At 42.2% G+C, this 12,705-nt stretch overlaps 1 protein-coding gene across 1 annotated transcript in view; it reads left to right on the top strand.

Annotated features, from left to right (window-relative positions):
- Positions 1-12,125, top strand: part of LOC124554207 (synaptobrevin homolog YKT6) — a 39,194-nt gene extending 27,069 nt beyond the window's left edge. Inside the window, exon 4 of the mRNA XM_047128275.1 lies at positions 11,741-12,125. Coding sequence (XP_046984231.1) covers positions 11,741-11,878 — 138 coding nt within the window. The 3' untranslated portion in view covers positions 11,879-12,125. The remainder of the gene's footprint in view (positions 1-11,740) is intronic.
- The last annotated feature ends 580 nt before the right edge of the window (positions 12,126-12,705 follow it).

Here is a 12,705-nt window from a genome sequence, read left to right as displayed (position 1 = left end):
GCGAGGAAATTGTAACAGTGCCTGCCATTTAATGGCCTAGGTAGCAGATACGGTCCAATTAAACAGTCTCCAACAACACTGACCCACACATTAACGAAGAACCGTGCACCGAAGAACAACGAAGAATTGTGCATATTGAAGACTCCATTACGCCCGAACGTTGCTTTATCGGTAAAAAACACAGAGGACGGAAATGTAGGATGCATTTCATTTCATACTGTTCCAGGTACCACTGCGAAAACTATGCTGTAGGTGGATAATCAACTGGTTCCAGGTTGTGGACACGCTGTAAGTGAAATGGATGTAACAATTTCTCTTGAAGGACTGTTCTTACATTCGTCTGATTCGTCCCCATGTTATGTGCAGTTGCACGAATGCTGATTGAAGGAGCCCGCTCCACATGCTGCAAGACACCTTCCTCAAATTGCAGCGTCCTTACCGTGTGACAGCGTCCCTGTCCAAGTAATCTGCTAAATGACCCGGTGTAATGTAGATGTTGGTACACAGCAGCAAAGGTCGTATGATGCGGGATACGGCGATTAGCATATTGTTGTTGATAAACCCGCTGTGCAGCTCATCCGTTGTGGTGCACTACATAGTACGCACCAACCATATTGTGTACTCACTCCAGGTGTATCGCTCCATTAGTAAACAGAGCCAATACCCTACTACATTGGTGGACAGCAGTTGCCTACAACTGAAAAGCATAATAAACCCTCTAATAACTGAAGAGCATAGTATGGCCTCCACCAGTTTAAATAGTCCTCATAGGAAAAAATGACATTAGGGAAAAATATTTGTTTTGATGTCCCCTACAACCTCCCAGAGTTTGTCGGTTTAAATACTTTTCATCCTGTATACTTACTGATGCCAGTGTGTATTACAAGACTGAAGAAGGAGACACTCTACCATAACAAAAACTCTTTGACATAACTTTAGCTGTACTCCTTGGGTTATTTGCATTTTTAAAGAATATGGAACATGGTACCTGTGAATAAGTGTGTAAAGTGCACTACAATTAACGTCATCAGCGGGCGCCTCCCCAGGTGGCGGATAGGGGAATACTCACCAGATATGGTGGGTACCGGGGAAATAAAATACGCGGGATGGACCAAAACTAGCAACTGCTGCCTTGTAGTATGATATTGGCTTATCAAAGGCTAAAGGAAGAAAACCTCGAGTAAAAATTACCTGGTCGTCCGGGTTGGGGGTTGTGCAGTGGGCCAGCTCCTCACTCACATAAAAATGCTAAAAAACCTAATAATATGCCTCGGAAAAATTGGAACTTTGGACGACGAACTGGCAATGAGAAATGGAAAATTATGTTTGGATGCTGGAATGTGCAAGGTATTTCCACTAAAATAAATTTACTCCCTGCAGAACTTGACATGTTCAACATGGATGTTGTCGTACTCTCTGAAACAAAGAAGAAAGGCCAAGGAGAAGAAGAACTGGATAATTATGTACATATCTGGAGTGGGGTATCAAAAGCAGTAAGAACCAAAGCAGGAGTCTCCATTATGATAAAGAAATCATGGAAAGAAAGAATCACAAATTGGACATTCATCAATCAACGTATTATAACTGTTGGAATGACATTATTTGCTAGGGAAGTTGTGATTATTGGCGTATATGCACCCACGAACGACACAAAAGGTAAGGAGAAAGATACATTTTGGGACACCCTCAGGGAGACTATTGAAAAAATCCCAAGAAGAAAGGAACTGATTATCATGGGAGAACTGAATGGAAGGGTAGGAATTAGAGAATCTTGTAGAATAGTAGGAAAACATGGAGTGGACGAATATAATGACAATGGGGAATGATTGATTGCAATTTGTAAACAATTTGATCTAAAAATTACCAACACATTTTTCAAACATAAGGACATTCATAAATATACACTCCTGGAAATTGAAATAAGAACACCGTGAATTCATTGTCCGAGGAAGGGGAAACTTTATTGACACGTTCCTGGGGTCAGATACGTCACATGATCACACTGGCAGAACCACAGGCACATAGACACAGGCAACAGAGCATGCACAATGTCGGCACTAGTACAGTGTATATCCACCTTTCGCAGCAATGCAGGCTGCTATTCTCCCATGGAGACGATCGTAGAGATGCTAGATGTAGTCCTGTGGAACGGCTTGCCATGCCATTTCCACCTGGCGCCTCAGTTGGACCAGCGTTCGTGCTGGACGTGCAGACCGCGTGAGACGACGCTTCATCCAATCCCAAACATGCTCAATGGGGGACAGATCCGGAGATCTTGCTGGCCAGGGTAGTTGACTTACACCTTCTAGAGCACGTTGGGTGGCACGGGATACATGCGGACGTGCATTGTCCTGTTGGAACAGCAAGTTCCCTTGCCGGTCTAGGAATGGTAGAACGATGGGTTCGATGACGGTTTGGATGTACCGTGCACTATTCAGTGTCCCCTCGACGATCACCAGTGGTGTACGGCCAGTGTAGGAAATCGCTCCCCACACCATGATGCCGGGTGTTGGCCCTGTGTGCCTCGGTCGTATGCAGTCCTGATTGTGGCGCTCACCTGCACGGCGCCAAACACGCATACGACCATCATTGGCACCAAGGCAGAAGCGACTCTCATCGCTGAAGACGACACATCTCCATTCGTCCCTCCATTCACGCCTGTCGCGACACCACTGGAGGCGGGCTGCACGATGTTGGGGCGTGAGCGGAAGACGGCCTAACGGTGTGCGGGACCGTAGCCCAGCTTCATGGAGACGGTTGCGAATGGTCCTCGCCGATACCCCAGGAGCAACAGTGTCCCTAATTTGCTGGGAAGTGGCGGTGTGGTCCCCTACGGCACTGCGTAGGATCCTACGGTCTTGGCGTGCATCCGTGCGTCGCTGCGGTCCGGTCCCAGGTCGACGGGCACGTGCACCTTCCGCCGACCACTGGCGACAACATCGATGTACTGTGGAGACCTCACGCCCCACGTGTTGAGCAATTCGGCGGTACGTCCACCCGGCCTCCCGCATGCCCACTATACGCCCTCGCTCAAAGTCCGTCAACTGCACATACGGTTCACGTCCACGCTGTCGCGGCATGCTACCAGTGTTAAAGACTGCGATGGAGCTCCGTATGCCACGGCAAACTGGCTGACACTGACGGCGGCGGTGCACAAATGCTGCGCAGCTAGCGCCATTCGACGGCCAACACCGCGGTTCCTGGTGTGTCCGCTGTGCCGTGCGTGTGATCATTGCTTGTACAGCCCTCTCGCAGTGTCCGGAGCAAGTATGGTGGGTCTGACACACCGGTGTCAATGTGTTCTTTTTTCCATTTCCAGGAGTGTACTTGGCAACAGAACACCAAAGAACTTCATTCTATAATAGATTGTATTATCATTAGGCAAACAAGTAGTTTCAAGGCGGCAGACGTCAGATCTTATAGAGGAGCCCAGTGTGGATCAGACCACTATCTAGTTAAAATGAAGTCTTTCTGGCCGTGGAAGAATGCAAGGAGTGATACAAGTGACATAAATAAAATGAACCAGACTGAGAAAGATGAAATTTACCTTTTAATATTGACAGCTTACAAGACGAAAGTATCAGAACACTCTTTGCGGCCAGGATGGTAAGGAAACTGGTTGAATCATTTGAAGGAAGTACAGAGGAAATATATGACTATATAAAAGCTAATGTAAAAATCATAGCAACAGAGGTGTTGGGTAAAAAAAGATAGCAACCACAACCGTGCAGCAGAGTGGTGGTCAGAGGAACTGGAGGTCCTCGTTAGAGAAAAACGAAATGCGTTCCTTCAGTGGTTGAATGATAAATCAGAAGAAACGAGGTCAACATACAAGGAAAAGAAGAATGAAGTGATGAAAAAAATAAGGATGGCAAAAAATGAAGCATGGGAAAGAACATGTGCCAAGGTGAATAGCAAATTAGGATTTGGGAGAGCAAAAGAAGCATGGTCAGTATTGAAAGGGCTTCGACAGGATACAAAAAGCAAAACTAATCTCCAACTGATAACACAAAAGGAATGGGAAGAGTATTTCCAAAAATTATTAAATGAGGACAGAGAAGAATATCTAGAAGAAGGAACAGGGGAAGATAAAGGACAATGAAGATGATGAGATCCAGATTTTGGAAAGTGAAGTACTTCAGGCGTTGAGAACAGGAAAGAATGGTAAATCACCGGAACCAGGCAATATCAATCTGGAGTGTCTGAAATATGGTGGTGACAAAATTGTGAAACTGATAACACAGCTCTTCAACAAAATGATACATGGAGATTCAATGCCCAATGAGATGAAGCTAGGTTACATTAATACAATATTTAAGAAAGGGGATCGCAAAATTTGTTCAAACTATCGAGGAATTTGTGTTACAAACACATTAATGAGAATTTTTGCAAAAGTAATTAAAAACAAACTTGAAAAAAATTTTAGAACCCAAGAAGAACAATGTGGATTCACGGCTGGGAGATCATGTGTAGACCGTATTTTCACATTACGACAGATTTTGGAGGAACATAGGGAAAAATAAAAAAAAATATAGGATTAATTTTCATAGATCTAGAAAAAGCATATGATACTGTTCCAAGAAAATTACTTTGGAAAGCACTACATATGGCAAACATAAACCCTTCCTCGATTAAAATAATACAACAGATGTATAAAGATAACATTTGCCAGGTGAAAGTTGGTAATAAACTTTCACAGAAATTTAGAACAAGCAAAGGCCTTTTACAGGGCTGTCCCATGCCACCATCATTATTTAAAATCTGTATAGATATTAGCCTTAGAACATGGTCTTGTAAATGTAATAGTATGGGATTAGAAATAAGAGATGGAGTTTACCTACATCATTTATTATTTGCTGATGCTCAAGTAGTCGTAGCACAAGATGGGGAGGATGCTAACTATATGTGCAATCAACTAGCAGTAGCATACAAAACTTGGGGTTTGAAGATTAATTACCAAAAAACAGAATACTCGACTAATGATTCAGATGAGCTATACATTGAAGGAAAGAAAATCAAAAAGATAAACACTTTGTTATTTGGGATCCATTTTAGAAATCGAGGGAAAGTCAGTCAGAAATCAATAAAAGAATTAGTAGCGGACGGAGGGTCATTGGGATGCTTAACTCAGTCTTATGGAGCAGGAATGTAATGAGAAGAACTAAAAAATTAATATACAAATCCATATTAGAGAGTGTGGTTCTGTGTGGAACGGAGACCTGGACAGTTAACATGAAGCACATTAAAAAATTACAAGCTCTAGAGATGGACTTTTGGAGAAGATCGTCAAGAATCTCCAGGAAAGAAAAGATAAGGAACATCAAAGTAATAAGGAGAATGGAAATAAAAGAAAGAATATATGACGTAATTGATAGGAAGAAATTACAGTGGTACGGGCATGTACGACGAATGGAGGAAGCCAGAATACCAAAATTGATACTGGAGTGGGAACCGGAGGGGAGAAGAAGACGACGACCTGTGACCACCTGGCTCCAAAATGTACAGCACACAATGAGGAGAATGAGCGCAGAGGAAGAGGACACGCAAGATCGAAACACCTGGAGAAATACTTTGAGAGTATAGTTTAAGAACGTTTATTGTTTGTATTGTAATTTCCAAGTAAATTATTATGTTGGAGATAAGCTTCTGTATTGAGGAAAAGCTCAAAAATAATAAAGAAAACATTAATTATGTTTTCCAGAATACTGTGTACACAAACATCCAACCAATGGACTGTAAGTAATGCAACAAAATCTACCTCATAACATGAATAATTCTCGCCCCACTTAGTGCTTATGTTTTGTTTATGCATCTTGCCATAGCTACACGACCGAACACTGCAACAGACAATCAATGAACATCTGGTGATGAATCTCTAGGTGGTACGAAACCAGTAACGGGATAATAAAAAATTGAAGAACAAAACAAAAGGCATTTGGTTGCAGTAATGCCAATAAACCTTTATTCGTCACAGTCGGGTGATCCTCGTCCGTAACAGATAAATGTTCTAAAACATTTCCACTTGTGGCAGTAGCACCTCCAGATATAAGAAAGGCGGCAGCAGATAATGAGAACGAGAAGCGAGAAACATATCGAGCATCCATTGTTCGGAACTCTCGCATGTCCGTCACGACTGAAATCCAGAAGCAGATTCCTACTTACAATTGCACCAATTCTGAGCTCAGCAAAAGCCCACCGTACTTAGCTGTGGAGAACAGTCTCCTGGATGATTACGGACAGCAAAAGAGAAGCTAGCATCAGGCTGAGAAACTGTCAGCAGGTTGAGAACAGAAGTGACAAGATGAGAGACTAATTTGAAGTGGGGTGTTGGTGATGATGAATGTTGTGAATGTGGGGCAAGTGGGACTCTGAACATACGTTGGTCTGCAGTATCCTGAACGAACGCTGTGATGTGGAAGAGTTGTTTGCAGCAAATAACTGTGCCATTCTGGTTGCCGAACATTTGAGTCGTGAAGCATAAAATTCTCTGTAATAATATTGGATTGTAGTATTTATTATACAGGGTGATTCAAAAAGAATACCACAACTTTAAAAATGTGTATTTAATGAAAGAAACATAATATAACCTTCTGTTATACATCATTACAAAGAGTATTTAAAAAGTTTTTTTTTTTCACTCAAAAACAAGATCAGAGATGTTCAATATGGCCCCCTCCAGACACTCGAGCAATATCAACCCGATACTCCAACTCGTTCCACACTCTCTGTAGCATATCAGGCGTAACAGTTTGGATAGCTGCTGTTATTTCTCGTTTCAAATCATCAATGGTGGCTGGGAGAGGTGGCCGAAACACCATATCCTTAACATACCCCCATAAGAAAAAATCGCAGGGGGTAAGATCAGGGCTTCTTGGAGGCCAGTGATGAAGTGCTCTGTCACGGGCTGCCTGGCGGCCGATCCATTGCCTCGGGTAGTTGACGTTCAGGTAGTTACGGACAGATAAGTGCCAATGTGGTGGCGCTCCATCCTGCTGAAATATGAATTGTTGTGCTTCTTGTTCGAGCTGAGGGAACAGCCAATTCTCTAACATCTCCAGATACTGTAGTCCAGTTACAGTAGCACCTTCAAAGAAAAAGGGACCAAAAACTTTATTGGCCGAAATGGCACAGAAAACGTTCACGTTAGGCGAGTCACGTTCATACTGAGTTGTTTCCCGCGGATTCTCAGTGCCCCATCACGCTGAACAACTGTCGTCGATTCACTTCTGCCGTACTCAATAACACTAAAAGCTTTCTGTTGAGCGGTCGCCATCTTAGCCTCAAGCGAACAAATGTACAACTAAATGAAACTTTATAGCTCCCTTAATTCGCCGACAGATAGTGCTTAGCTCTGCCTTTTGTCGTTGCAGAGTTTTAAATTCGTAAAGTTGTGGTATTCTTTTTGAATCGCCCTGTATTGTATTTTAGTGTTCTTTGGACTCAGATAGGTAAATAAATAGATGCATAGATGCCTTTGTGTGTAAAGTGTCTAAACTTGTCATCACAATTCCTATGGGAGTAACAATAGGTGGCTGTAGTATATTACTATATTCCTCAATTAAGGGGAGTTTGAATGCCCTATCCTGACTATGTTAATTTAGTGACTTGGTTTCCCTGTATTTCAGCAACCACTGTAGCCATTGACATGAAACTTTTGCAGGACATTAAACTGTGTGTTCTGAATCTACTTAACTACATTAATTGCATTTCAGCCATTTCTTTCAGAAATACAACTTTTTAACTACGCAGTTAAAGTTTTGTGTAATTTTCTGTACATTCTCCTAAATAATTCTAATTATACATAATGTTATGTTCTGCTTTTAGTTCAGTAGACACAGGATATGTATGTTATTACTCCCTGAAAATTTGAATACTCTACTTGAAGTGGTTTCTGAGATTTAGGGAAAAAAACAAAAGAAAATGTAAATTTTCAGGAACGGCTTCTAAAGTTTCAGAAGACCATAACTCTATTAATATATGCTTAATTTTTTTATTTTTAGTCACTCAGAAGCACCCGCACCATACTGTATATCATCCTCTCGATCTTTTTCCATTTTTTTTTCTTCTTTTCTTCTTTCTGGGCTCCTTAGTGGCCAACTGTGCTGCACACTCTGCCTTATCAGTGTGAACCTTGTTCATCCGTTAAAGTTCTCTGATGCAGTTTGCTCCACGATTAATTCCCGTATGCCGTAGCACTTTCACCCTACGAATGTAGCCATCATCAAAAGCAATAACCGCATCACTGACCCCCACTTTAGTGTCTTCATTCCAATAAAAACATTTTTCGGTAAGCTAGTCCATATAAGATTATTGAATGACTCGTTGGGATTTTGAGTCTGACCGTGCAGACACTTCTTCAGAATTTGCCGGGTACCTGCTGCTGGGATGGAATGTGTATGGCTGTATGAACTGTGGGAGTGCTGGGCATTGTGGTAATTGCACCATGAATCAGGTCCAGGAGGGAAAAGGTGATGTACTGGTTTTCCATCAGTTGACAGTCTGTGAAAGAAGGTAGCCTATAATGCCTGCTTCATTTTCAACAAATCTTCAGTATTTTTTCTAATGGCCTTCCCATAATACTGCTGTAGTTCATCAATCATTTTGTCTGTCAGCCTGCCTCTTATGGTTTTGCTATCAGAAAGTTTCTTGTCTCTCAAACTTTGTTTCAACTTTCTCAGTCTGGTGCCCACCCTCTTCTCGACATGACCTACACGTTCCAGTTTTGTGATAATCTTCTCGCCATAAGACTGATTATCTACTACACTGTTATATGCTTTTGAGTCTCCATCACCTAAGAACTTAGCCTAACACACTCCCCTTTCATTCACAGATTGACTAAAAATTTAAATAGCTGCAGAGGCCTCCATACCATCACCTGTTCCTTCATAATTTCTGCCACAGATATGGCCTTCTTCATTCCTTGATTTACACTTATAACAATGTTTGGTTAAAATCTGGAAATATATTACCTTTCCAGTATCCACACTGGTCACTGTAGCAACATAATTCTTAGAACTGCAGCCGCACTTCTGCCAAGTGCCGTCAAAAGTATGTCAGTCATATCGTCATTTATTTCAACAGCTTCAATTTGCAGCACCTTTCATTGACTCACATTCAACAGGTTCCACAGCAGCTCCAATAAATCCTGCGTACAAGGTGGGCCCGGCGTATTTTTCCACGGCACACGTGGGTTTCTGCTGCAGTGTGTCCTTTGCCAATAGCTCTCGATCCATAAAGCCACCTAACATTTACTTCAAAATAATTATCTTTACACTTACCAGAATTCTAAAATGAATGAGTATATTTACAACTGGCACAATTAATGTTAAGTTCCCTGGCTAGTCCATTTGATACCTCACTGTCTTTATGTAAAAGTAACTGGCCCTCCATGTATTTTACAACACACACATTCACCTAACACCCTTGTTATGATGTGTAAATCTCTCAGACTATAACCTAACCTACCATTTACATCACTTTCACTTTGAGAAAACTGTGTATCAAAACGTTTTATTTGAACCTTCGAAGCACTAATGGGTGTTTCTGTAGATACTGACGAGTTTGTCTGTATTTCACAGTCTGTAAGCTCACACGCCTAATGTTAAACACAATGTTTATCTTTATTCAAAAATCTATTACCATGAAACCAAAGTTTCTTAAAAACACTTTGTTTTGGTGTCATACTTTACTTTTTGAGAGATTTACCAATCTCTTCATCACTTTTCCTTGGAAAAACATTAGCACTTCAACATACAATGTATGTTTGTACTGTGAAACAATATGATACTGTTTTTGACAATGCCACCAATACAAACACATAATTTAACCTTTACAACACAGCAATCCACAGCCTTCTATGTAAAAAATTGCCGATTTTATTAGTTCTTGAAGTAACGCATGTAATAAAAATTTTAACATTTTCAACCAGTGTAGATTATATTTAAAAAATAAAATGGAATACTTCCCATGTGAGTTTGTAAGTGATACACATACCATTTTATTCAGAAAATGTGAAAAAAAAAAAATTTTCCGTTCCAGCTCCGGTTAATGCTGCTTGCAAACTTTTGTTAGCAAGCTTTCACAGATCCTTCTAGTATTTATCTTAAATCATCTGAAACTGTGGGCTTTACCATTCCCATGATAGTGGGGCAAGCAAAACTGTAACCTCAGTATATGTACACTGCCCTTTGTGAGTCTAATTTGCTATAGGTACCACAAACTTGAGCAATATTATCTTAGAAGCTAGATTAAGGAAAGGCAAACTTACGTTTCTAGCATTTGTAGACTTAGAGAAAGCTTTTGACAATATTGACTGGGATACTCTTTCAAATTCTGAAGGTGGCAGGGGTAAAATATAGGGAGTGAAAGGCTATTTACAATTTGTATAGAAACAAAATGGCAGTTATAAGAGTTGAGGGGCATGAAAGGGAAGCAGTGGTTGGGAAGGGAATGAGACAGGGTTGTAGCCTCTCCTCGATGTTACTCAATCTGTATATTGAGCAAGCAGTAAAGGAAACAAAAGAAAAGTTCGGTATTAAAATCCATGGAGAAGAAATAAAAAGTTTGAGGTTCGCTGATGACATTGTAATTCTGTCAGAGACAGCAAAGGACCTGGAAGAGCAGGTGAACGGAATGGACAGTGTCTTGAAGGGAGGATATAAGATGAACATCAACAAGAGCAAAACGAGGATAATGGAATGTAGTCGAACTAAGTCAGGTGATTTTTGAGGGTATTAGATTAGGAAATGAGACTTAAAGTAGTAAAGGAGTTTTGCTATTTGGGGAGCAAAATAACTGATGATGATCGAAGTAGAGAGGATATAAAATGTAGACTGGCTATCGCAAGGAAAGCGTTTCTGAAGAAGAGAAATTTGTATAGATTTAAGTGTCGGGAAGTCGTTTCTGAAAGTATTTGTATGGAGTGTAGCCATGTGTGGAAGTGAAACATGGACGATAAATAGTTTAGACAAGAAGAGAATAGAAGCTTTTGAAATGTCTTGCTACAGAAGAATGCTGACGATTAGATGGGTAGATCACATAACTAACGAGGAGGTGTTGAATAGGATTGGGCAGAAGAGAAGCTTGTGGCACAACTTGACTAGAAGAAGGGATCGGCTGGTAGGACATGTTCTGAGGCATCAAGGGATCACCAATTTAGTATTGGAGGGCAGCGTAGAGGGTAAAAATCATAGAGGGAGACCAAGAGATGAATACACTAAGCAGATTCAGAAGGATGTAGGGTGCAGTAGGCACTGGGAGATGAAGAAGCTTGCGCAGGGTAGAGTAGCATGGAGAGCTGCATCAAACCAGTCTCAGGACTGAAGACCACAACAACAACAACAACAACAACAACAACAACAACAACAGTTCATATGAGGAATTTGTAAGCAACCTACCTTGTAGACAGATTGCTATTTCCCAGTGACCCACAGTCGGTTAACTGCTTTAATACCTGTGATGGAGCCTATATTATAATTCCCCCCCCCCTTTTTTTTTTACTAAAGGGGGGGGGGGGGGGAGAGAAAGGATAACCTTCGCTCTTTCCTCCATAACCTCAGCACCTACTCCCAAATTCAATTCATCTGATCTTTCTCAACTTAGTGAGCCACCTTCCTGGATGTCAATCACCACCACTTAGACGGATCCATAAATACGTCTGTTCGTATCGAGTGCACCAAGTTCCTACCTACTTGGAGTTTCCAGTGTTAGATTACATAAAGTGGTTCGTTTCACATTCCAGCACAACACAATTGAAGCGGTGCTGCAGCGCGGGGAGAAACTGGACGACCTGGTCGCCAAGTCGGAGGGGCTGAGCATCCAGAGCAAGGCGTTCTACAAGACGGCGCGCAAGACCAACTCCTGCTGCAGCTTCGGCTAGGCGGGGCGCGCTCGGCTGTGGCGCGCCACACGGACTTCGGGAAGGCTGCACCGGGGGCGGAGGCGTGCCGCTGTCTGTCCCTGCCGGTGCACCCGCTCCTCCATCCTCCCCTTTCCCCCATGTAACGGAAGCGAATCTGCCACTGGCACGATTTGCGAAAGCGACTCAAAAGCTGTGAGTGGAGAGTCGCGACATTGATAATGTGCTGACATTTGCCCCCATTGAGAGATGTCTGTCCCCCCCCCCCCCCCCCCCCCCCCCACTTCCTCCTCCTTCCCTCTTCTTGTGCACCTCATTGTCTGCAAGTTTGTTATTTTATGTAGCATTTAAGTTACCATGTTTTAAATTATTTAATCTCTTCCTGTGTGATAGTTGTCAGGTGCGGCCAGTTTATTTCTGAAATATCTCTCTCATTCGATGTGTAGTCGTGTATATGATTTCTTACTGAATTCCAAATACTTCTCAACGTTTTGTGGGAATGCAGTCTCTCTCTCTCTCTCTCTCTCTCTCTCTCTCTCTCTCTCTCTCTCTCTCTCTCTCTCTTTCCCCCCAACCCTCCCGAGAAACAATTTTCCTTTTTGCCTGTAGTATATAGCCCCTGTCAAGAAAAGAGCTAGACTGTTGTTGCCTGCAGTTCAGTGTATTGTGTTCTCCTTTCCTTGCATTGCTGCTGCTGTGTTTTGGAGCACTAGTTGTCCTTTGAACTGCAAACAATGTACAGGAGCCGCTCTAAGCTGTTCTGGAATTGGTCCCAGACCACTGGTTCTGGAACCCTCCGGAAGCAATTACTGACCACCGGTGTCGAAACACGGCGGGCGATGCAGTGT

Source organism: Schistocerca americana, chromosome 11 (assembly GCF_021461395.2).
Source record: "Schistocerca americana isolate TAMUIC-IGC-003095 chromosome 11, iqSchAmer2.1, whole genome shotgun sequence".
Lineage (NCBI taxonomy): Eukaryota > Metazoa > Arthropoda > Insecta > Orthoptera > Acrididae > Schistocerca > Schistocerca americana.
This window is presented reverse-complemented; position numbering and strand designations above follow the sequence as displayed.